At 35.7% G+C, this 26958-nt stretch overlaps 1 protein-coding gene and 1 long non-coding RNA gene across 16 annotated transcripts in view; one reads left to right on the top strand and one right to left on the bottom strand.

Annotated features, from left to right (window-relative positions):
* LOC141375883 (uncharacterized) overlaps positions 1 to 26958 on the bottom strand; it is a 266551-nt gene that overhangs the window by 165373 nt on the left and 74220 nt on the right. The gene's annotated exons all lie outside the window — the stretch shown is intronic.
* iqsec2b (IQ motif and Sec7 domain ArfGEF 2b) overlaps positions 1 to 26958 on the top strand; it is a 176056-nt gene that overhangs the window by 80142 nt on the left and 68956 nt on the right. For 6 of the 10 annotated variants that reach the window (XM_068223170.2, XM_068223168.2, XM_068223171.2 and 3 more), the window contains exon 2: positions 20686 to 20856. The exons of the other annotated variants lie outside the window; for them this stretch is intronic. In XM_068223170.2, the coding sequence (XP_068079271.1) occupies positions 20686 to 20856 (171 nt within the window). The remainder of the gene's footprint in view (positions 1 to 20685; positions 20857 to 26958) is intronic. 10 annotated transcript variants of the gene reach the window in all.

The raw sequence follows: 26958 nt of genomic DNA on the forward strand, positions 1-26958 counted from the left end.
GCTGTGAGGTGAAAGCACTACCTACTGCACCACTGCTTCGCCATTTTTTAACATTTGATTATTTAAATTATGTACCAGCATACTGTTAGAATCATTTCAGAAAATGATAAAAAGCTAGATGTTAAATTTATGAGGATTATTTGTCTTACAAAATCATTAACTCATTTTCTTTTCGGCTCAGTCCCTTTATTGATTTGGGGTCGCCACAATGAACCAACCAACTTATCCAGCATATGTTTTTACGCAGCAGATGCCCTTCCACCGGCAACCCATTACTGAGAAATCTTCCAAAATCATCCCAGCCAATCTAAAATTATGAATTTATTCCAAAAAGTGTGAAGGAACTATCACCTTGTAGGCTAATCGGCTGCTAGCATAAAACTGATTCCCTCGATAAAATCCCCATAGGATTTTCCCATAGACTTTTTAAAGGTTGCAAATAAAAAGCTCTGTGTTCAAACACACAGTTACACTTACACATTTTGTCCAACCAGATAATCCTCACAGGATAATATAATGTTCATCACTTTTGGGTCCTAAATGCAAACGCAAGAACTAAAAAGCTAATATTAGGCTATAAATGGACTACAGCCTTTGGAGCGCTTGCTTGTTACATCAACACCACCCTGCTACCAACAACATTTCAAGCTTATTTTTAGAAATATGGTTCATGACAAATATTTACTCACTTAAATTATTATATTAATATCCACGCATTATAAACATTGCACGCCTGTGTGCTGCATCCCTTACACCTTAGCCCACCCTTAAATTTTCCCATACCACCAAACCTGTCCCTTTGAACACATTAAAGGTTCACGAAACCCTTGAGTACTTTGTTGAGATTTTAACAGCTTTGTGTGTGTTGAGCATCAGTTAAGACAATGTTAGCATCTGTTAATTGTGGGGGAAACTGGATAATTTTAAGCTTTTGTAAGCTAATTTCAGCTGCCGGGTTTAAAATGATTTTTGGGGCGGGATTAAAATCGGCAATGTAGCGCAGATGAAGCGTTGGTTTCTCATTATTATTGATAGTGGAGTTTTCTTATCCTATGAGAAGAGCCAGCTTCTTAATTAATCATGACTGTGCGTGCTTTATCGAAAGCAAGGCAGACCTGTCTGTGCCAAGCTGTGAGATCCTACATTGATGATTGGGTGAGACTGCGTCCACAGATCCACAGCACATAGTAATTAGCTGTTCATGAAGGGTCGTATGTGTTTGTTTCCATGATCCACAGGGTTTGTTGCATGTTTCCCAGTGATGCAGTCAGGGCTGATACAGCAAAGTTTTGTGTGTGTGCAGCAAGCATTTTTGTCGGGAGAGCAGTACAAGAATTGGAGAATGGCGGACGTTGTCTTTTATCAGGAGTTTGTTCACATTTAGATACATCGCTGTGCTACATTTGTTCGCCTAAATCCTCCAGATTACCAGCAGGGCTAATGGTTAAAGCATGCCCTTTGCTCGCGGAGCTCCATGCCCATTATCATGCATCATTTGAAAAAATTCTGAGGTAGACCTGAACCAAAAGTGGGGGGTGTCATGGCCCTTTATGTACATTGTATTAATATTTTGACGCAAGTACCTAGTCCTTAAAGCCACTTTACTGACCACCCTCAAGTCAGTTTAAGAAAGGCACTAAAAGCTGCAAAAATACTTTACATCAGTGTATTTCAAAGGAATAATGGAATTGTCATCATTCATTTGTAGCAAACTACAGGTAATAGAAACATGGTTATAAATACTGTGGGTGAACTGGTCAAATTTACATCAACAGAGAAGGACCACAACTCAAAATGTGGAAGCAAATGGTCAGACATTGATTAAAGACTATAAACTTTTAAATAAACTTTTTGTTTTTTTAGTGGACTAACTTTCATGGATTGATTGTTATTCAAATAATAACAATGCAGACTTGCAAAATAAACACAGTAAACTTTGGTTTTACTGTGACTTTAATGAAATTCTGGAAAGCATATGCAGCTATTATGGCATACTATACTAATCATACTTGTGTGGGTCATTTACAATTGTTACCCATGTTACTGCAAAACTCATTTTTCTGTTTTACAATCATCATGTTAGTTATTAAAACACAACAACCACTCCATATCCACTATATAGTGCACTATATTGGATGTCAGGGCTTTTGTAGTGTTATACAAATTCTCAAATCCTTTCTGTGTGGAGATTTGTGTTTGTGTGGGTTTTCTCCAGGGTACTGGGTTTCCCCCACAGTCCAAACACCTCGAACAAGCTGAAGGAAAATGAGTGAGATGTATTATTATGTTTAGGCCTTTGTTCTTCTCGTTGCCAAACTAAAATTGTATTAATTCTATTTATATACAGTACGTCACATAATTACCAACCTCAAGAGGCACTCCATAATTGTGTTTTATTAACATCTACACCTACTTAAACCCTAAACATAACCATTTACAGTAATGAAAAAAACACAATATTTAAAATAAAATAAAAATGTTGTACAGCATCAAAAAAATGACGCTATATTTTTGTGCACATTCTCAGTAGCTGGAGCTGTAACCCTTCTAGCCGTAACCAACCTACTCATGGCGGAAGTCCTTCCCACTTGTAGGTCTCCAGGCTGCAGTGATATACTGTATACTTCTACTGGCTTGCATAACTTCCATGTATTTTAATCATTATCATTCCCATGGTGTAATCAATTGCTTCCATTATCTATAAATAATCTTTGAAAAGAGTGGATAAGATCAAGCAGAGCTTTAAATTGTGGAAATCCTTTATATTTCAAATGATTCTGACTGACTGTCAGTGTTTGTCATTTATCTGCTGGAAAAAATTTATAACTCATTTTAAACCCCTAACTCATCATTGTGTGCTGTATACTTGGGTAGGTTGGTCTGCTTTGTCCATTTGTAGGCTCAAGCATTGGCATATCCTTGTTTACAAATCTATACTGGGTTTACTCCCATCATAGCCTGTTCTTAACTATGGTCTTCGGACACAGGATATTTATTTACTGTCTGTTCCTAAAGTGCGGACTGAGATGGGAAAAAAAGGCTTTTAAGTACGCAGCACCCTTTGCTTGGAATAATCTGCAAACACAGTTGCAGTTCAAAGAATTGATTTCACTACATGCTTTTAAAAGACTATAAAAGATGCAGAAGTTGAAACACAGGTTTGTAGATGTTTTGAATAGTTTGTCAGTGGGATTTATGTTAACTGTAAATTGTTTTTTGTTTGTTGTCTGTTGGACTTATGTGACTTGTGTACTGCCTAATCTTGGCCAGGACACTCTTGTAAAAGAGATTATTAATCTCAATGTGTCTTTAATGTTAAAATAAAGGTTATAATAATAATAATAATTAATAATAATAATAATAATAATAATCACGATCTGTAAATTATGTTGTTTCTGTACATGTTTGTCATTATAGTTATGGTCTGAGACCTCTGCAGTGATTTTTAAACTTGATTAATAAAACTTTACAAAGTGTGTGCAATAGTAAAGTGTAAATACTGAACAATTAAAGCAAACTTTAAGGTGTCAATAATAATAATAATAAAGTAAACCGAAAATTCTGTCAACAACACAAATCATGATAATCAAATCTGAGGTTTTAGGTAAAGGAATTAACCATCATTATTCAAATACATATTGCAAGTTGGATGACTACATTACCACCATGCTAAAACTCTTCAGATAGCGAGCTAGGGGCTGGGAGGCACACGAAAAGAAACCAAAAAGCCTCTCTGGGGACATCCCTATATCCAATTTTATTTAAAATCTCCTCACTGCTGCTCTACCGCACTCATTTTCACATGTGTTGTTATTCTGACCTGAAGTGGCAAGTGCGAATGTCGCTCCTATTTGCGCGTCGTGCAAGTCGTGTGCCTCCTTTGGAAATGACACACGTACACCCTAAGCTTATTGACATTCCTTCCAATATGCGTGCTCAGCAGCCACATTTTAACAACATTGTAGCTTTCATAGCAAACTTTTTTTTTAATCGATATTGACAATGGTGTCCAGTCATTAAGTACAGATACCGATTTTATCACCCAGCCCTAGCCTGAATGCTTTAATCTGGGTTGAAATGCTTACATATTCACAGGCCTTAAAAACACATGCAAATGATAAACATTTTGACAACTTTATGGTTAAACTTTGCAATTTACTCCAAAAAAACATATGTTTTTCTCCAAGTCAAATATATTCCCGACTCAATGTTACAGATTCTGTGATGCGACTACTGCAGATGCATACATTGCGATATTGATGCTGAAACTTTTTATTGTGCAGGCCTAAATGACACTAATGTTCAACTATTGTCATTGCAGTACGCTTGCGAAATGCTGACCCATAATGTATTCTTATGGCTTTTTTCCTTCTAGGCATTCTAAGCTCTAGTTTGCTCCTCTGTCAGTGTATCAGTATAAATGAGTTCTGATAAAAATCTGTACATTTTGTCAAACTGGCTTCTTTGTTAGGATAAAAAAGACTTATCGCTCTTGCCCTTGCATTTGTGTTACAATGTGATGGATGCAAGTTAGACATAAAATCTGGAATGTTGTAACAGCTCAGCTAGGCTGATAACATCAAGGACGTTTCAGAAATGTATTTCTCAGATTGAAGGAAGGATTGAGTCAGCTAGAGAGGGCAAACTGCAGCTGGAAAACAAGATATCCCCTTTTGTACATTGCATTTTGTACAGCACATTTGCTGAAATACTTTATTACAGAGCCAAGAAGAGCTTTTACCGTAAAACATATTACATAAGCTTAACCAAACTGATTGAAGGGGTCACTTATGTGGGAGTACTTCAGCGGTTCAATGCGTGTATTCTGTATTATCTTGAAATATTGTATTGTACCAGCTCTAACAATATTCAAGCAGTGAATGTGGAGTTGAAAATAGCACTTGGATATGCTGTTTGTATACGTTATAGTTGCATATATGAAATGAGAAGACGTATGTTGACTGACTCCGTTTCAAGTGCAATAACTCTCTTCCAATAAGACATTTTTCTCATTCTTCAGTCTTTTGTCCCTCTGTTGTTGTTTTTTTCTCTGCTGTTATTTTTGTTCTCGCTCTCATTTCACCCTCCTAATAAGCACAGATGCTCCCACACGTTGACACTGATCTTTAAACATCTATGGTTTTACGAGTCAGGAGAAATATATCCTCATCTCTCACTTTCCCTGCCCTCAGCCACCCCCATAGTGAGCCTTTTGCACACTTTTTTTATTGTATTTTCTGTCTCTCTCCTCCCACTCTCCTCTCCTCCTCTATGTGAAGTCCTAGTTTTGTCCTTCAGCCATCCCTGTGTCTTCCTGTGGGCTTCCAAACTTCAATCCCGGGGCCTCCTCAAATGCTGGATTTACAGTTTGCACTGTAGGTGTTTCTCCAGTTATCCTGCTGCTCATCCCTGGATGCTACCCTCTCTTCTCTCACTTTCTCTCTCTGGCTGTGTCTCAAAGTTCAGTGTGCAGCCTGCCTAGATAGCATTTTAGGTTGGGTTTAGTTTGGTTTGATTCTGTTCAATGTGGAAACTCTGGATATGTTGACAATCCTCTAGATTCTGAATCTGAATATTTAGATTTTCAACATCCACATTACACAAAAATTCTTTCTGTTTGGGAGTACATTAGATGTTGAGTGCAGATGATTCATCAATTGTCTACAGTGCCCAAAATAGAAAATAGAGAGCTACAAAATAGATTTAATTTAACCATCAAATGTTCAGAGACAGATGTACCTGAAATGGCTCAAAATATGAGCTTACAGTTGGTTTAGAGTTCAAGGATCCTAACACACATTTGGCGTACATACACACAGTGCGGTGCCAGCTGCAACACAAATGTTCTTAGCTAGTTTTAGGCTACCCTGAGTATCATGTTCATGGTCTGTGGAACATTGTTTAAAAATCAACTGGACATACTGGTCTGAAAAGGAGATGTTTTAAGGCACATAGTTGTCACATTGTTATTTTGAGGCAACTGAAATGGACCATGCCATTGACCAATTAAAAGCCCGTCTAAAAGGGCACCTATTTTATCCCTTTTTCAAGATTTAATATAAGTCTTTTGTGTCTTCAGAATGTGTCTGTAAAGTTTCAGCTCAAAACCCCCATCAGATTATTTATTATACCTTTCAGAATAGTGGGATTTCTATTCTGAACACAATGTAGCTGTTTTTGGTGCCTGTGCCTTTAATGCTGGTTCTCCCTGCCCACTGTTCCCATGTGCCTGTCAGAGTGTGCCTCGATCTCCACCTCGGCTGCATCAGATAAACAGCACAGTGACAGACATGAAGGAAGCAGATCTCACATAATGTTTGTGAGAGATACTACAGTAAAAACTTTCCCAATGATTATTTGATGTGTTTGTTGTGGAGTTAATTCAAGCCTTTCTGCAACGAAGAGTCACACAAAATGTTGTTACAAAGTTCACACACAGCACATGTTTAACTTTACACTTGTTTTTGCATGACAAATGTGACAGGATACATTTTAATATTCACTGCAGTATAGATATCTGTTAAGTTAATGTACAGGTAAAGGTAATAAACCTGATTTAATGTCCACAAACCGGGATTGAAGCATCTTCTTGTCTAATTGTACTGACATGCGACTGTGGTGAAAAAATAAAGACAGTAAAATCGTTGTAATTTATTACATACATGCTCTGTTTTAAAAACGTTTTAAACTTGTAAAACTCATTCTTGATCACATTTGATGAGTACTGATGATCACAGCGAGCTCAACAGTCCCAGTTGCTTTGCATTACTGCGGAGACATGTTATTATGCAGTTGTCAATCAATTTGGGAGGGATTTGGATTATATTTGAACATCAGCAAATTAAAAAAAAAAGAGGGGGGATATAAAGGTTGTATTATTTTTATATTACCACAATATGACTGTACATAAACTCTACATACACACAGTTCTGTCCAAACAGCTTACAAAAAAATTATTTTCATTCTATTTGCCTTTTAAATTTGAACATCAGATGTTCAGAGACAGACATACCTGAAGTGCCTCAAATTCTGTCACTGTAGACAGATCAGTTAGTTTAGAGTTCAAGGTTCCTATCATACATTTGACGTACATACATACAATGCAGTGCAGCTGCTACAAAAGTGTTTTAGCTAATTTTAGCCTAACACAGGTAATACGTTCATTGGTCTGAATTTGTGTGTCCATGGGTATACTGGTTTGAAAAGAAGGTGTTATAGGGCACATTGTTGTTGTGTTGCTATTTTGAGGCAACTGAAATAGACCACACCATTGACCAATTAAAAGCTGGTTTAAAGTCAATAGTGCAGTTATTTAAAGAGTTAAAAGTTAGTAATATGTGTCTCTAGTATATACGCGTGTACACATTGCTTATCACATGCACAGGGGCACACAGCAGTGCACAAACATTTTTAGATTTTACAAAATAAAGGGGTGTGAACTTCGTCTTCTCGTGCATTTTTCACTTCAGGGGTTTAGGTGAAATTTAACCTTGTACATGAGCAGATTTATTTCCTTGCTAGTGAAGCATTCAGTTTTTCCACTTGCAAAGTCTGCCATGTAAATGATCACAACTCGATTTTAAAGTATGTTAATGTCCAAAAAAACACCCATGACTTATTATTAGAGAATAAAGACAACCATTTTAAATCATGTTTTCCCATCCTTAAATTAGCAAAAGTGGATTCAGGCAACTGTGCGCTTTAGACCATGTCCTAAGGTCATTAAAATAAAGGCCCAAATGTTAGATATAAATGACCAATTAATACCCAAAAATACTGTTTTGGTATTTTTTGTACATTGAAAATGGTAATGCCTATGATGCTTTAAGTACAGAGCTTCAAATTAAATATTAAAAGATGAGATGATGTGACACGTAAAATTATTTCTAGGCTGGTACTGTAGCTCTCTAGATTGTGAATTTAAAGTTTTTATATTCCAATTCCCAAAAATGCTGTAAATGTAGACAAATAATGACACTCAATAAACTGGGAGTTTAGAATATAATCAAATGTATATTGTGCTTACTGTAAGTGTAACCCCAATGGTGATCAAGTCACCAGACAATGTTGGAATAATGGAAACGCTAGATATGATGCAGTTTGGCGAGGATTTGAGAACCACAAAGCTAGGGCCAAGACACAGCAAGACGGAGATCAGTCATCAATCAATATCAATCCATTGGTGAGCATCTTGGTCTGGTTAGTTTTTTGAATTATGCCATTACACACATTTTTCTCTTTTGTCGGCTTATGCTGGTGCCAGTTCTCCCGATACATCATGATTAATTTGGCATCTGGGCAGTTGGATGTTCAGCTTAGCAAACCAATCAACGCACAAGAATAAACGCAAAAATTATGAAAGCGAGCTAAGAATTTAAGACAGCACAGACTGAAAGCTTTGTGCTAGTAATAATATTTAACTGTAAATATATGCAGCCCTAAATTTGGTTTACTTTCTTAATCACACCCAGGCCCATTGGAAACACATGTGTCTGGAAATACATTGCTTTGGGTACATTTTGCTGCACGTTTCAGATAGCAAATCCACTAGAACTCCCCATGTTGGCGTGTGTTTCCTCCAGTTGCTCTGGTTACCCCCACACGCCAAAGACATGTGATATTGAATGAATTAATTTGGCTGTAGTGTATATGTCTGAATGTTACAGTACATGGGTGTTTCCCAGTACTGGGTTGCTGCTGGAAAGGCATCCGCTGTGTAAGACATATGCTGGATAAGTTGGCGGTTCATTCCGCTGTGGCGACCCCTGATGAATAAAGGGACTAAGTTGATGAATGAATAAGGCAGGGCTTGTTGTACAAATTACCTAGGCAACCACTTCCCAACAAATAGTCAAAAAAAGCAAATATAGGAGAAAAGTTCACCACGGCCACATAATTTATCTTAATTTTACATTACCTTCATGAACTTTGTGGAACCATGCTAAACTGGACTCGAACCCAATCACTCTGTATCAAAAACACAACACTGTACAAGGTGAGCTACCAAGTAAACTGACCACAGCAGAAAAGTTGTTCATATGGAGATAGGTGAGGCAAATTTATGTGATTACAAATTATAGACATTGTTGTTTTGTAATATTTTGCGGTGTGCAAAACGGCATGAAAGTATATATATATATATATATATATATATATATATATATATATATATATATATATATATATATATATATATATATATATATCTTGTATATAAATATCAATAGTGTAAAAAGGAACAAAGGTTATCAAGGTGTGGTAATCTTAAAGTCATTAATTTTTGCTCATACTAATTCATGCAGGATTTGCATATTCGATTTGTGCTTTGAGTGCGTGAGTAGGTATTTATTAAGGTTGTAGTTGGGTAGAATTGTGCTTAAATTGTGCCTAAAATGCCTAATTTAGTTTATTCAAACATGTAAATTCTCATATGTTACCAAAAGATATCTCGGATGTTCATATCAAATTTTAAACAGAGTGATCATACCTAAAAAGGTTGTCTGGCGGATTAAGGCATAAGCAATATGGGAGATATGTGCTTGCTGGGGGCAGCACAGGGAGATTGTGCCCCAGTATCAATCAACTGTGCCCCAGTAAAAGCTTCGATATACTTTATGCAGGTGAGGTAATTAAGGTTGGTAATCCCTGAATAAAGACGTTAGGGTCCATTTACATTTGGAGTCTTTTGCGCGCACAAGTTTGTTATTCTCTATGTGCAACCGAAACAACGCTGATCAAAACAAACTGATGCATGCGCACAGAAAACCGTTCACGCGTGCCTCACACACGTTGCTTCTGCTCTCAATCTGAATGCAGGGTTTTACATGCACGCCGATAAAATACACGCTGCTCATGCGCTGTGAAAGTGGAGTAACAGCCTTTTATGTAGAGGTGGCCATGAGTCAGGTCTAAGACAACAGATAATGCTATAAAATATATTTTTTGTATTGTATAGAATTATCATTGTGGAGAGGTAAGCGTGATCGAACACCCAATAAGGGGGGAGAGCATGCTAGGAGCCCGGCGGCTAATCAGCGGGTCAATCAGAAATGATAAATAATACCTGTCTTTCTAGTGATTGGGCCGGAGAGACTCCCTTCTTAAGGAGAACGGGAGGAGCAGTCGGGAGAGAAGAGAGCACACACACACACACATACACCGATACATGTGTGGTGGCATTTAAAGATAAATAAAATATTTGCTTACCTGAATCGCCGACCCTGTCTTCTTCTTCCCTCAACAACAACGAACGTTATTACAATCATAATTACAATTCAAGCAGAAGATTTTGTAAGTGATCCTAGCATATTACTATAGTTGTGTCTTCACATTGATTTCTATTATTTATTTAAAATTATAATTGTATAATAATAATAATATTAATAATTGTATTAATTTATTTAAATAATGAATATAATATAAATTGTTATGTTAACTGAAAATAAATAAATATATTTAAATGTATTCAACATGTATATATTTAAATATTTATATAGTCAACCACATATTGTCTTTATTTCTTAGGGGATGGGGAGGGGGTGTATTTGGGGTGATTCGCCCAGGGTGCCATTTAAACTAGAACTGCCACTGCTGGGTACTATTGGATAGGTAGCTTACCTTTTAGTTGGGAGATTTAAAACAAATGCTCAGACAAAAAAAATGATAATGGGGTAGCTTCAGCATTATAATATCATATATGAATTTACTTATAATGCCTGAATGTCATCTATTGGTTTGGTTTGGTATTGATTTGTAGTTTGCTAGGTTGTAATATTCAAGTCAAATCTTCAACAGTTTATGGTGAAAAAGTCCATTCCAAATATAATTTTCTGAAATGCCAATGATGCAAATGCTGTCTAGATACTGCAGGCACTTTACCTGGTGTTGAGACCAGTTTTGGTTTGGTTTTTATTTTTGCTTTAATCTCTCACAATATAACCAATTTCCTGACCCTACAGTGTGCCAAAGTAAAAGCAAAAAAGAAAGATTGAGGGACGGAAAAAAGATAAACGGAGGTGTGAGGGAACCAGAGAGTATAAATAGAGGACTCTGCTGCAAAAGAGGATTGAGTCTTTCTTTAATTACAGTTAAGTGTGTCAGGAACGAGATGGAAATCAAGCCTTATCTCAGAGCTTGAAGAAAAGCAATGACTTTTGCGCATTAAATGTGTGTGTGAAACGGAAATGAAGTCCCCTCAGGTGAGCCTATTACTCGTGCTTTAGCAGATGGGTGCAGGCTGCGGTGTGGGGGGGTAATAAATGTGCCTCTGCTGAGGAGCTCTTACTGTTGGTGTTGCGTAATCTTCCCACAGGAACTGACTCTCTCTCCCGCTGCCTTTAATTCAGTCTCTGTCACAAAACATTTACAGAGCGAAGATGCAGTTTAATCCCACGTGAATAATAATCTGTAGTGACATTTCACATGATTTGCGCATATACTGTATATTATTGGCACCGCGTTGACTTTAAAGGTTGTCTGAGGAGTTACTTTCCATCATTGTGCAAAGAAATATTGGATTTATCCACATAAAACAAACAAACTGAAGTCGGGTTGCTTCAGGTATGGAATGAACATACATGCAAGTGGTAATTTACTATGTCTATCGCCCACTTACCTGCTTTAGGACTGAGCAAATGTTATGTCTCCTGATTAATATTCATCAGTCTAGCTGTTAAGGTTTAGGATGATTCACCAAGTGCATTATCACCACAGACATCTAAACATTATAGTATGTGTTATATAAAGATGTTAAGCAGGAATTAATTAGCGTTCCAGTTATTCATTTGCTTTCTTAGATTTTATTCATGTTTCTTGCAAGTCTAATATATTTTGCAAGGTTGTAATGAACAGATTAGTTCGTGAGACAAATTAAATGAAAAGTGTTGAAGTTTTCTGACAAAAGTGTGACAGATTTCTACTAATTATTTTATACAGTTGAAACCAGAAGTACACTCTAAAAAAAGGAACATAATCATTTTTAAAAAAATGTCTGATGGTAAATCATACTAAACGTTTACTATTATAGGTCTGTTAGGATTACCTAAATGATTTGCATTTGCTAAATGCCAGAATAATGAGATTTTCTTCTTTTTTTTTTTTTAAAGAATGTTTTATTAATTTTTAGACAGTCAAAAGTTTACATAAATTTCCTTGGTATTTTTTTAGCGCTGCTTTTAAACTGTATAACTTTGATCAAATGTTTTGGGTATCTTTCCACAAGCTTCTCACAATAGTTTAAAGGAATTTTGGCCTATTCCTCTGGACGGAATTGGTGTAACTGAGTCAGATTTGCTGGCTGTCTTGCTCGCACAAGCTTTTTCAACTCAACCCAAATTTTCAATAGGATTGAGGTCAGGGCTTTGTGATGGCCACTCTAAAACATTCATTCTGTTGTCCTGAAAGCACATTTTAACTAATTTGGCAGTTTGCTTTGGGTCATGGTCAGTTTGGAAGACCCATTTGTGACCAAGTTTTAATTTCCTGATGTCTTCAAATGTTGCATCAGTATTTCTACATAATGTTCTTTCTTCATGAGGCTATCTATGCTGTGAAGTGGACCAGTCCCTCCTGCAGCAAAACAGCCCCACAACATGATGCTGCTGCCCCATACAGTTAGGATGGTGTTCCTCGGCTTGTTATCTTTCCTTTTTTTTCTCTAAATGTAACACTGGTCATTTTGGGCCAAACAGTTCAATCATAGCTCCATCAGACCACAGAACGTGTCTCCAAAAATGATTCTTTTTTCCCCTTGTAATTTAGCAAATTGTAATCTGGCTTTTGTTGATTCTGGCTTGTTGATTTTCCCATGTTGTCACAAAAGGAAGCAGTGTTTGAGGTTTTCCTTAAATACTATTCTATAGTTGTGCCTCTAATTAACTCAAATGTTGTAAACTACGCAATAAGAAACTTCTAAAACCTTGACACCATCATCTGAGCTTTTTCAGAGGCAGAATAATCTCATTGTCTGTAAAGTAGACTTTAAAAAAATATATAACAATTTCTCAAAAATATCTCTCTCATTATTCTGCTATTAAGCATAACAGAAACAAATTTGATAATCCTAACTTGCCTAAAAGAGAAAAAGTTTAGTCACATTAACATCTGATTTTTTTTTTTTTTTTAATTGGTTATGTGCCTTTTTATATAGTGTATGTAAACTTCTGGTTTCAACAGTAAGTAACATGCATTTATTTTTGTTTTGAATTGATTCTCTCGGATCGTTTAATACCTTTTTCCTGCATTTACATACACAAACACACTTGCGTTCATACATTCTTATGTAAACTACCATATGAAATATTGTGTTGTCCAAGGTTGCATTTGTTTGTTTTAATACTGTAAAATGTCATTTATTCCAGTGATTGCAATTCTTCTATTTTTAGCAGCTATGAAATATAAATAATATCATAAAAGCTACAGTACATTTGTATAAAAATAAGGCGTTGTCATGGCAATTTCAAATAAAAAGACTCTTACTGATCAAGAGACATAGGGCCCTATCATACAGTGTTTGGCGTGGTTTTCAGACAAAATATTTTTACACATGAAAAAGAATTAAAGATTAGTATTTACTTTATAAATACAAAAACCATAGCATCTATGCCTTCTTCATCTTGGGTGGCTTTTTTAGTTTATTCATGACAATTTGCATTTGTATAATGTTATTATTATTAGTAGTTTTATTTATTATATCCATATTTATATATATATTTTTTATAAAAACAAGCTTAGTTCTCTTTACCTAGTGTGTTTTGGAGATGTATGTGTCACTGCATGGGACATAAGAATAGAATGCGTGTTTGTATATAACACTTTATTATTTTTTTTATTTATTAGTTTGCTGGATATTAGAACTGAATTTAGAAATAGTTTTGAAAGAAATTTTTGTGCTTATCAAACGAAATTAGGCTAATGAAAGTCTTACAAGGTTTACTTCCAAAAAGATTTTATTCTTTGGAAAGAATAGATCTGTCAGTCAAATAGGAACACTTGCCCACTTCGTTATAGATGACTCACAACTCTTATTAGAGCATTGAAATATATGTCTTTGTATCATTTTTTTCATAGAAAGGCATATGTTTCCTAATATATGGTGTTTCTAGTGGAGCTGTGAACCTACACTGGTTCTACGGTTCACTTCGGTTACAATTATTAATTTAAAAAAAAAAAAGGAAATATTATCCCGCTTGCGTTTTGAGCGATTTCTTAAATGCCTATGATTGATCCCATGCTCAACAGAAAAGGCTGTTATTGTCTCAAATGGTCAGTGTGGTTCTGGCGCTGTTCCAAACAGTGACACGGACACTGATGTTAAAACGGCCGCGGCGATCAGCTGATCCATTATAGACGGCGATGCAGTGAAGAAAACTCGCTCTGCAAACTCACAAGCAGTGAATTGTGCATTTAACTTATTTTCAAGTGGTTGGAGCGTTTTAATTACTTGCTGTTTCCTCCCTCGCCATAGTGAGCTACTGCCATATAACACATGTGACAAACGATCTCAGTACATAATAACCGGTTATGATTATTACTGAACCGATACCGAATTGTTCATGTCTGCATCATGGTGCACTGAAGAAACAATTCATTTTGACACCCCTAGTTTCTAGTAATGTTTTAGTAATAATAATGATATTGTAATAATAATTTAGTAATAATAATTTATTTTTCCACCACAGGGTGTAACAGTATTCGTATTTGTCTTAAAACATCACAGTACAAGGGTCATGCTTTGGCTCATGCACCGCACGATAAGTCATGTTATAAGCAGAAAAGTCTACAGTAGTGCAACAAATTAACAGGCATTCACAAAAAATGCATCTGAAAGCGTGGGATGTAATTGTTTAGAAGTAGTTCTGCCATGTTGCTGTTGTCATGCTAAATTGAAGTTACACAGAAGCTTGCAACACTAGTTCAGCCTCAGATTTATTTTGATTGGTCCACTGCTATGGAACTGACAGTAATGAGCTCTGCTGCAGTTGAAACTGTTTCATCTTAACACATCATCTAAAAAACATGGTGTTCATGCGCAAAGTGCTGCAAGAGACTTGCTTTTTGCATGCTGAACATACTAAACAACCTTAAAACCTCCAGGAAACTTTTTGAAGGCATTAAAATGTCCAAAAAGATACTTTACATGCAATGACCCTGAGACTGTTTAGACTAAATGTCACTGATAAGATAACAAATGTTTACAGTATGATGACCGAAATGGCCTTAAACAATAATAAATGCACTACAGACTGTTACGTTTACACACACACACAAATTACATCTAAACGCATCAACCTTTCCCAGCATAATACTCACTACTCTTGAGTACACTTATACTTTGAGTAATATTTACAACAGATACTTTTACTGTACTTGCACTACATTTTTGTGGAAGTAATGGTACTTTTACTCGAGTATGATTTTACTCTTTCCACCACTGCAATCAGCTAAAGAACTGTCTTGTGATTATATAATATGTTGTTTCAAAATGATAGTTAATGCAAAAAAATTGTCATTATTTACACACCCATTATTAACTCAAACCTTTATGAGTTTCACACCTTTATGAGTACCTGCTTAACAAAAAGAAGAAATTTTGAAGAATGTTGAATAGTGTGGTATTTGTTCTTCCTGCTATGGAAATCAATTATTACAGGATTTTAGATTTCCTCAAAATATCTTACTGTGTGTTTGAACTTTGTGGTTTGAATCCTAGTGAGTAAACTTAAGATTTTGGGACCAAACAGTAAACGGTTCCATTATTAACACATCTCCCATCTACTGTTTTTACATAGAAAATATGGAAATATAAAATTCTGTCTCATTTTGTGCTCACACGAGTTCTTTCTTTATACACGTGCACAAGATTGAACATTTGTTGCTTGCTGCACCTGCTGTTATGGATGACATTTGCTGGCATTTTCATTAAAAGAGATTTCAGTTTGGAAGCTTACTGAATCTTATGCACAATTACTGTTTTTCTGTTGTTTTATAAGCGGGTTGAGCTCAATAATTGAAAGTTTAATATGCAGTCGCCTATCTAAAAAGTTATATTTTTCATTATTATATTTATTTTGTATTTTGCTTCACAAGTACTGTAGCTTTTTAGTTCTGATTTTGTAACTGACAAAACACTTCCGCCTGTTCAAAATAAACAAGCAAGCATTGGAGATTTGTTGCTAATCCCGGTTGTACTAAACCAAATCCGTATCGAACTGTAAGCCCAAAATTGATGTACCAAATCGTGACTTCTCTGCACCATTACAGCCCTAATAAATACATAATATTTTATACTATGATATTATACTGCATTATAAAGCAATTCCAATGTTATGGATGTGACATTTGCAGTAAAAACTTAAAAAGTAAATTCACAGAGAAAGTATATGTTAGTATTATATTGAAACATCTGTTTATATTTTCCAAAACAGCTCACTACAGAGTTATGGGTTCAGAAAAAAATTAATCTTTTTTTTTTAAATGAGGAAAATAAACGTGTTATAGATGTGACCAAAAAAGTTATCAAGTTTACAGTACACAGCTTCATTGTGGATGTTAAACCTCTTCGATATGAATGTGACAGATGTAAAAGTTGCACTTGTGTGGCTTTGGTAAATCAAATATAATTGTTTGAAAACATTGACAGAAACATTTTTGAAGATTTTAAAGATTGTGGCACCCCAGACTGGCCAAAGCACACCACCAAAATATCAATAAAGTAGCTTCACAACATACCAGCCAGAGCCCAAACCTATATCCTATTGAACATCTCTGGAGAGATCTGAAAATGCTTCCCATCCAACCTGATAGAGCTTGAGAGGTACTGCATAGCGGAATGGGCAAAAATTCCCAAAGACAGGTGTGCCAAGCTTGTGGCGTCATATTCAAAAAGACTTGAGGCTGTAATTGCTGATAAAGGTGCATCAACAAAGTATTGAGCAAAGGCTGTGAATACTTATGTACATGTGATTTTTCAGGTTTTTTTTATTTTTAATAAGTTTGCAACAATTTCAAAAAATCTTTTTTCACATTGTCATTATGGGGTATTGTGTGAAGAATTTTGAGCAAATAAGTGAGAGTAATCCATTTTGGAATAAGGCTGTAACATAAAAAATGTGGAAAAAGTGAAGCGCTATGAATACTTTCCAGATGTACTGTATGTATATGTAATATAATAATATATTGTTGCCAATCTGATAGTACACCTTAAAAAAAGTAAAATAAAATAAAAATTTGTCATCATTTACTAACCCATTTATTCAAACCTTTATGAATTTCAAAAAGAAGACATTTTGAAAAGAGCTTTAACCATTGACCTCCATAGTATTTGTTCTTCCTGCTATGGAAGTCAGTGTTTACAGGTTTTCATCTTTACTCAACGTATCTTGTGTTCAACAGAAGAAAGAAACTCAAAGGTTTGGAAACACTTCAGGGAGAGTAAATAGTGAGTAAACTTACATTTTTGGGACCAAACAGTTGATAGTTATTCAAATCTAGCCAGCACATTTTACGCCTTTAAAGGAAACGTTGAACAAATGTTGTACTGTACCTTGTTGTTGTTGCCATGGCACAATGAAAGGGTTTGGCTCAGCATGCTTGACTGCTGTGGCATTACCAAAGCTAAATGCTAACGTGCTACAGATGGAGTGACTCACGCAGCACAGCTGGTTTATTGAAGTGTGTATGTGTGTGTGTGTGAGAGTGAAGACTACTCCACTGATTCTTCATTCTTCCTCAGAGATCCTGCAGTATGCGACTGGAAATCCTTCCAAGCAGAACATGCGAGTGGCCATTTGCAGTGGAAGCAGGCAGGAGTGCTTATATGCTGCATGTGGAGTGCTTTAGAATGTCAGCTGAATAGCAAATATCATGAGCGCATACAGTATGAAAGAGACCAAATAATAGCGTCATGGAGGGAAAATACCAAACGCATAATGAGTAGACTCGCACAATATGAAGATTTCAGTCACTGTATTGGTTTATGTAAGCCGCTGGGATGCTGGGAGTCTTTAGCTCCACGTTCAGGGAATCGAGTGCTCTTTCTCTATCTCTCTCTCTTGCTCTATTTCTCATTCACACATCATACAATGCTGCTTTTTTACATTACAGAAGCATGGCCATTATTGCAAAAATAACATTTGAATGGCTTTCCTAATCCAGACTAATATTCATGCAAAGTGCACTCAGTAATTTTATAATTTCAATATGTAAATTTTTATAAAGTCAATAGTTTAAAATAATAATAATAATAATCTTAATATTCTCGTAACATTTAAAATTTTATTCAAATAAAAATAAAGTCTTGGTAATAGTAACACATACTTTATCTTTAATAGTTATGTAGTTATATTAATTTAATAAATGCAAAGAACCTACACACAGCGTTAACCAAAGTTCTGAGAATGTTCCCTGGCAGTTGGCAGGAATCGACTGGATAAAAAAAAATTTGCACAATGTATTGGTATATTATAAATGTATATTACTAATATATAAATATAATATTTATATTAGGAATTATTAAATATGCATTAGTCAAAATAAAAATAAATATTTTATTTCAGTGCATACATTATGTTCATTATGTTCATTTTATTTTTAGAAGTTATGACCCAACTATACATTGACGATTCTCTTAGGGTCAAGTTTTCGGTAATATTAGTTTGTGTAATGCATGCTTTTTTGCAAAATATATCTTTTTATTTAAATTACATCTAGTTTATTAATAAAATGTATTTAAGTTTTCAGTGGGGCGAAGCAGTGGCGCAGTAGGTAACCTTACAACAAGAAGGTCGCAGGGTTGCTGGTTCGAGCCTTGGCTCAGTTGGCATTTCTGGGTAGAGTTTGCTTGTTCTCCCAGCGTTCGCGTGGGTTTCCCCACAGTCCAAAGACATGCGGTACAGGTGAATTGGGTAGGCTAAATTGTCTGTAGTGTATGAGTGTGTGTGCGAATGTGTGTGTGGATGTTTCCCAGAGATGGGTTGCGGCTGGAAGGGCATCCGCTGCGTAAAAACTTGCTGGATAAGATGGCGGTTCATTCCGCTGTGGCGACCCCGGATTAACAAAGGGACTAAGCCAACAAAAAAAAATGAATGAATGAATGCGTTTTCAGTGTTTTGTGGGATATAGGCTATTTAGTGTATTCTGACCTGTTTATCTATTTTGGCTGCAGGTCAAACTGTACAAACAATGGGTCTGATTTGACTTTACTTTTAGACAATTTGTAGAATAAGAAGTGTTGTGAGCTCATACGGTGTCTATCGGTGCTCTAAATCTGCTGTCTAAATTTTGACAGTCTTCAAGGGGGATCAAGCATTAAATAGGGAGGCCAATCCCCCCAAATTCCCCTGTAATTCGCACCCTGGTTAGGTCACAGTTTAACATTTAGGCTTTATCATTAACATTTAAGCTTTATCATTAAACACAATCATAATTTTATAACACTGCCAAATCCTTTATCTTGAGCAGATCATCTGAAATTTTCAGAAATTTACTTTAACCAAAAATACTGATTTTACATACTACGGCTCTTAACATGGGAGTAAGTTCAAGACTTGTCTTCATCATCACAAATGAAAGCATTACTGAGTGTGACTGTAACATTCATGTGTATAATGGGTTTTATTAAATGTGCATTCCATTTTGCCTGTGTAAGTGTATGTGCTGCTAACACCCATTTTTGAGTTGATCTCATAATTATTAATCCTTTATGGCAGGGGTCACCAACCCTGTTCCTGGAGAGCTACCTTCCTGCAGACTTCAGTTGCAACCCTGACCAAACACACCTGTTTGTAATTATTAAGTGCTGCTTTAGGTACTATTAATTGGTTCAGGTGTGTTTGATCAGGGTTTGGGACATAATTCTGCAGGAAGATAGCACTCCAGGAACAGAGTTGGTGACCCCTGCTTTATGGTAACATCTTAGATACATTTTACAAAAGTATAGTGAATTGACGATGTACATTCCTGTAAGTGTACCTAAAAAGAAGGTATGTGTGGATAAAAGAGAACAAATTGTGATGTTTTTTTTAAATAGGGCTATCACGAGGTACATATTCTATTATCGAAGAATCATTATTATAACAACAAAACTGGTTCTGTGAATAGTTTCTATTAATTAACGAGACTACTTTATAAAAAAAATGTATTTCTGAATTATTCTTTTAGGCCAGGGCTACCCAAACTCAGTCCTGGAGGGCAAGTGTCATGCAAAGTTTAGTTTTAACCCCAGTCAGACACACTTGGGCTAGCTAATCAAGCACTACAGGCTTTCTAGAAACATCCATGTAGATGTGGGAAGATGGAGCTAAAATCTTCAGGACACCAGTCTTTCAGGACCAAGTTTGGGCACCCCTGTTTTAGGCCATATTCCAAAAATACCCAAACATTACATTTTGTAATATTATACTTACAGATACATCCTTCTTACCGAAATGTACACTGTAAATTCACTTTACTGTATTTGTGTGGCTATTTACAGATTGAAATCTAAAGCGTTACCAACTTTATTAATTACAATCCCATTACAGTGTCTGCTCAGCTCTCTAACTTTTCTCTGTATGGTATGAACTGCTTTTGCTTGTTATGCTTGTATGTTTCTGCTATCGTCTGCTTATCTGCTTCTTTCTCTGTCTGTCTCTGTCCCCTATATTTGCTCTCTACTCGTCTTTCCATCCCTGTCTGTGTGTCTCTCAGAGGTGTCAGACTACACTCATCCTCCAGCTGCTCCACACTCACTCATCTCTCCTCAGCCTCCACCTTCAGTCTCCATCCGCTTACTAAAAGCCACAGTCACCATCAGTTCTGCTGCCCTTCCAGATTGGGCAGACCCGAGCCAGTCTCCAGCAGGTGCTCAGAGCGGGCCAGGTAAGGGCCAAAAAAGATACAAACTCCATTAGTTTGTTGTTTTGTAACCACAGCTTCCCTTAAAGACTCACTCCCTTTTTTTTCTATGAAAATAGGCGCATTTTACAACTTCCTTAGATTTAAATGGTTAAAAATAAGTAGAGTTTAACATTATTATCTGATCTTTAGCTTTGCATAGATCATTGAACCAGATTAAACTAATAGACTAGCATCTTAAATCTCAACAATTAGTTTAGAATGCTTTCCTATTTAAAGCTGTATTCTTCTGTCATTACGTCTAGTATTAAGAATGATGAAAAATGAAAAGTTGCTATTTTATAGGCAGATATGGCTATGAACTATAATTTCAACCTGACATAATAATCAGGGAGCTTTGCTGCTGTACAACGGCTGCAGCAGGAGTTATGATAATACGCAGTGCCTGAAAATAGTTTCCAGCATACCTGTCAACAAACAAGAGATAACCCTTTATCTCTAATTAGTTGAAATAAAACACATCAAGACGGACATTTACATGTTATTAAGGCTGGTTTATACTTCTGCGTCGAGCGATCGACGTCAACCATGGCACAAGCCTTTTACGTAGTTATGCATTTATACTTCTGCATGATGTTGGTGTTTCTTTGCAATAACACTTCCAAAACTCTAGCTAGCAGTGAGGTTTTTATTCTCCTCTGTGTCGAGTCTCTTTGCTGGAGTTATGTTTTTTCTGAATGCTACCTTATTGTAGAAATAGCTAAAACTTGCTCATTCTGAGGCAGGAACTAGTGGACGTGCAGCAACTTTAATCATAAGGTAAACACAAAACAAAACTTTCCTTCTGGAGCTCCTTCAAAGGATTTGACACGTGTAAACATTCGTTCCAATGGGTTCACAGAGCTCTTACCCCACCCACAATCATTACAGCTACCAAGCTGACTGATCACAGAGCTTGCGCTACACATGGTTACAATGTGCAGTTACATTTTTTGAGAGGTGCGTGTCAGCTACAATGAGGGGTATGCGTTGTACTCGATGCAGAAGTATAAAACACACCTGAATTCTAAAGTGTCTACTTTCGCTACTCTTCAAATCCCATGTACAGAAGCTGGTTGAGTAACAGCATCTTTTTATTACTAGGAAGTGTATCTGACAGTCATACCATCAAAACTGATTAGACTGAATGATTCAAAGCTTGCATAGGAAAGTTGACAGCACAGGGCTTTATGGAAAGGAAGGGAATGCAAACATTTATTGTTAACGTTGGGCGGAGCTAGCAACAACCCGGTTTTATATTGATTTCAAAATGCTTTCAAGCGAAAATAAAACCAAAGCATGACATTTGAGAACAAGGGGTGCCTCTTGATCGTCGATGGCACCAGCTGTAGTTATTCTGTGGCTTACAGTTATTGTTTGGCATTTATCTTCAAGAAATCGTCGAGGGCAACAATATACAGTAGATATTATAATGGATAATAGATAGCAACAATTACCACTTTTTTAATAAAGTATGACCTTTTAAAACATGATCGCCGTTCTAAATGTATAAAAACATATATTTGTTTGTTGTAAAAATTCCTAATAATGGCAAATAATACTAATCTCTCCTTACGTGTGCAGCCATGTTGCCGTCGTAGCTAATGTATTCTGGGAAATGTTCGTACCCCTTGTTTAGCGGGGTCCTGGAAAATCTTAGTTTAAGGGCTATCGCGCCCTTCCACTTATCCCTACGCCTTTAAGCTTGAAAGAATTGGGACACCCCTACCCCTTTATGTGAACGTGCAAAATGAAGGGTAAGGGGTAAGGATAAGGGGTAGAATTGGGATTGGGACAAAAAGTAGGAAAGAAATATGGGAAAATACTAAAACAGGAAAGGTTATGCATTTATACTTCTGCATGCTTTCCTCTGCAATAACACTTCCGAAACTCTAGCTGGCAGTGAGGTTTTTATGCTCCTCTGTGTCGAGTCTCTTTGCTGGTGTTATGTTTTTTCTGAATGCTACCTTATTGTAGAAATAGATAAAACTCGCTCATTCTGAGACATGAACTGGCGGACGTGCAAAAACTTTAATCATAAGGTAAACACAAAACAAAACTTTCCATCTGGAGCTCCTACAAAGGATTTAACACGTGTAAACATTCATTCCAATGGGTTCACACAGCTCTTACCCCACCCACAATCATTACAGCTACCAAGCTGACTGATCACAGAACTTGCGCTACACATGGTTACAATGTGTAGTTACATTTTTTGAGAGGTGCGTGTCAGCTACAATGAGGGGTATGCGTTGCACTCGACGCAGAAGTATAAATCAGCCTGTAGTGATCTCTTGAAACACACCTGAATTCTAAAGTGTCTACTTTCGCTTCTCTTCAAATCCCATGTACAGAAGCTGGTTGAGTAACAGCATCTTTTTATCACAAGGAAGTGTATCTGACAGTCATACAATCAAAACTGATTAGGCTGAATGATTCAAAGGTTGCATAGGAAAGGTGACAGCACAGGGCTTTATGGAAAGGAAGGGGATGCAAACATTTATTGTTAACTTTGGGCGGAGTTAGCAACAACCCGGGGTATATTAATTTCAAAATGCTTTCAAGCCAAAATTAAACCAAAGCATGACATTTGAGAACAAGGGGTGCCTCTTGATTGTTGATGGCACCAGCTGTAGTTATTCTGTGGCTGACAGTTATTTTTTGGCATTTATCTTCAAGAAATCGCAGAAGGCAACAATATACAGTAGATATTATTATGGATTATAGATAGAGACATTTACCACTTTTTTAATAAAGTATGACTTTTTAAAACACAAACGCCGCTCTAAATGTATAAAAAGATATATTTGTTTGATGTAAAAAATTCCTAATAATGCCAAATAATACTAATTTTTCCTTACGTGTGCAGCCATGTTGCCGTTGTAGCTAATGTATTCTGAGGATTGACAGGTATAGACCCAGGCTAGGTAACTTTGTGACCACCTGCTTGCACAGAGAGTATGCGCTGGTATGCATAATATTATAGCAATATCACTGCTAACGGTCTAATCCGATACAATGATCTATGCTAAATTATGCTAAAAATGCTCCCTAAGAGATCAGCTGAATGGATTAAAAATGGTAAAACTCAACATTTTAACATTAGTAGTGTTGTAAAAGGAGCCTATTTACAAAAAAAAAAAAAGTAGATTTTTGCTTTAATGCCACTGTAGCCCATTTCCTCTCCTCAGATTCCTATATCACCCTAAAGTGCAGTTCACAATGGCAGCCATTTGCAGTGACAAAGCGACCAGAAGTCATTTCAAATGAGAGTATAGCTGTTGTAGCTACTATGAAAGAATGTCTTTGTGCAAATGAGCAGCAACACACTGCAGAAGCTACCAATGGTAGTGCAGAATGTCTTTCACCTCCTGTTACTCTAGTTTTAAAACTAAATTATATTTCATATTACATAAGACTTATAAATAACAAACATACATTTATAAATATTTCAATTGCTTAAAGCATTATTGTTTTTTGGCCAAAGGAAAAATATGATACAAAAATAAAAGGCAAACATATTTGACTAAATTGAAAATAAAAAAGGGATTTACTTGAAATAGTGATGATCATATATAACAGTTAGTCTTGTGTCATATTGTAGATTATTGATGTAATTACTCACTGGTATGCCCATGCTTTATTGTTATAGAACATGGTGAAAACTACAAAAAAAATAAAATAAATAAATAAATAAAACATTACAAGAAAATCAAATCAAATAACAGATAATCTGCCATTGGAATAAACTAAATAATCTTGTTTTCATATTGAAATAAGATTATTTTACTTACCCCATTGGCAGCCTGTGCTTGTTTTAAGCAAAAACCCAATTTTGATCAATTGTATATGAAAACAAGACAATATTTTTGCTTGTCTGGAAAATGCTTCTTGATTTAAATTTTTTTAGATATTTGGACTAAAAGCAAGACAAAAACTACGTAAGAAAACAATTTTTTGCACTGTGCATTGCTTTTATCACTTTTGTGAAACCATACCTCACCGGACTCAGCTCTGATGCTCTTCAACACAAGTACACCACCATACATAGTGAGCTGAGAAAACTGACTAGTACATATTTGATTATCAAATAGACACTGTTAAATTTTTGGTGCTATTAATTTGGTGATGTGTAAAGTACTACACAAAAGTAATATTTTTCAATAATATGTCCTTGTAAATATTAATTGTGTGAAAAGGAACAAAAGTTGTTGGTGTAATACTGCAGTCAAACATACTAAAAAATGCTGGGTTCCACACAATTGATTTCTGTTGGGACAACATGAAGGAATTAAGTTAACTTATTAGTTTTTACACATTTTAAGTGGATTGAACATTAAAATTTCCCAAAAACAAAGTTGAATAATTGTGTTGTTTCAGCTCTTTTTAAATGAATAGTTTGAAGAAACAGCAAAGCAAACATAATTTTTTTGAGTGTACACTGTAAAAAAATGCAGGCATCCACGCAATTCCTTTATGTTGTCCCAACAAAAAATCTATTAACTATTAACTAAATATTTTTTTACAAATTTAAGTGGATTGAACATGAAACCATTAAGTTGCACAAAAGTAATTGTAAATAAGTAGTTTAAACAAGCAGTAGAAGTAAGTTTTTGAGTGCATGTTAAACTATGTTTTTGTTATTTATGTACAAAGTGTAGACTGAAGCATGTATGTCCGATGGGCTTGTCTTGGCTTTTTCACAAGACAGAACAGATGTCACAAAGCACACTTTAGACCTTGACTCAATTTTGGCCAAGTGTTAGACAAGATTTAGATTTAGACGAGTCCAAACACAACAGAAATTGAGTCTTGGGTCTCCGCTTTTTCTGTCATACATGTTTCACTCAAGCTAAAGGCAAAGAAAGAAAAGTTCTGCTGCAAAATGCTGTCATTGTGAGCACTTCTGTGATGCAACAAGTCTCATGGTCATGTCAGTTTTCTGTCTACAATACAAGTAGAAAAACTGTCACGGATCACAGCCAGTCTGAATATATTCCAGTCCTCAAAAAATAATGATTTCTTTCTGCTGGACTAGTAGTTCACACTTTTTTTCAGAATTGCATTTTATAAAAGCTAAAAAATATAATGATAAAACATTGAATTGTCTTATTTTTTGCAAAACATACCAAACATATGGCTGTAATGTCAGTCTATAAATTCGCAAAAACAATAAAAAGCACACAATTTTGCATTAATAATTGGATGGGTTCAGCCTATTCTTTTTTAATGCTTTCAACATAATTAGATTTTTTTTTTTTTTTTTTTTTGCAATTTCGACAAAACCTAATCTTAGCCAGTTTCATAACTTTATCTTAATGGGAAATCAGCACAATTTGGAACAATAGATGTACAAAAACAATGTCACACACGCAAGAGTGCTGATGTCTTAAACATCAGCAGGAACTCACAGATCAGCCATTACATTAGTATAATGTTTAAAATAGACTATTTCACATCAGCACAGTACAGTTTTTAGTCCATTTTAAAACTTTTTTTAAGTCTTATGCTCATATCAAGGCTTATAATATAATATAATATAATATAATACAATATAATATAATATAATATAATATAATATAATATAATATAATATAATATAATATAATATAATATAATATAATATAGTGGCGCAGTGGGTAGCACGATCGCATCACAGCAAGAAGGTCGCTGGTTCGAGCCCCAGCTGAGTCAGTTGGCATTTCTGTGTGGAGTTTGCATGTTCTCCCCATGTTAGTGTGGGTTTCCTCTGGGTGCTTCGGTTTCCCCCACAGTCCAAAGACATGCAGTACAGGTGAATTAAATAAGCTAAATTGGCTGTATGTGTGTGGGTGTTTCCCAGTGTTGGGTTGCGGCTGGAAGGGCATCCGCTGTATAAAGCATATACTGGATAAGTTGGAGGTTCATTCTGCTGTGGCGACCCCTGATCAATAAAGGGACTAAGCCTAAAAGAAAAAGAGGGCATGAATGAATATAATGTAATATTAAAATGCGTATTTGTTGTGCAGCATCATTATTATTATTATTATTATTTTAGAGAAATCATGACCTGGTACATTTATTTCAGGATTCTTTTATGACAAAAAA

This window comes from Danio rerio, chromosome 8 (genome assembly GCF_049306965.1).
Source record: "Danio rerio strain Tuebingen ecotype United States chromosome 8, GRCz12tu, whole genome shotgun sequence".
NCBI lineage: Eukaryota > Metazoa > Chordata > Actinopteri > Cypriniformes > Danionidae > Danio > Danio rerio.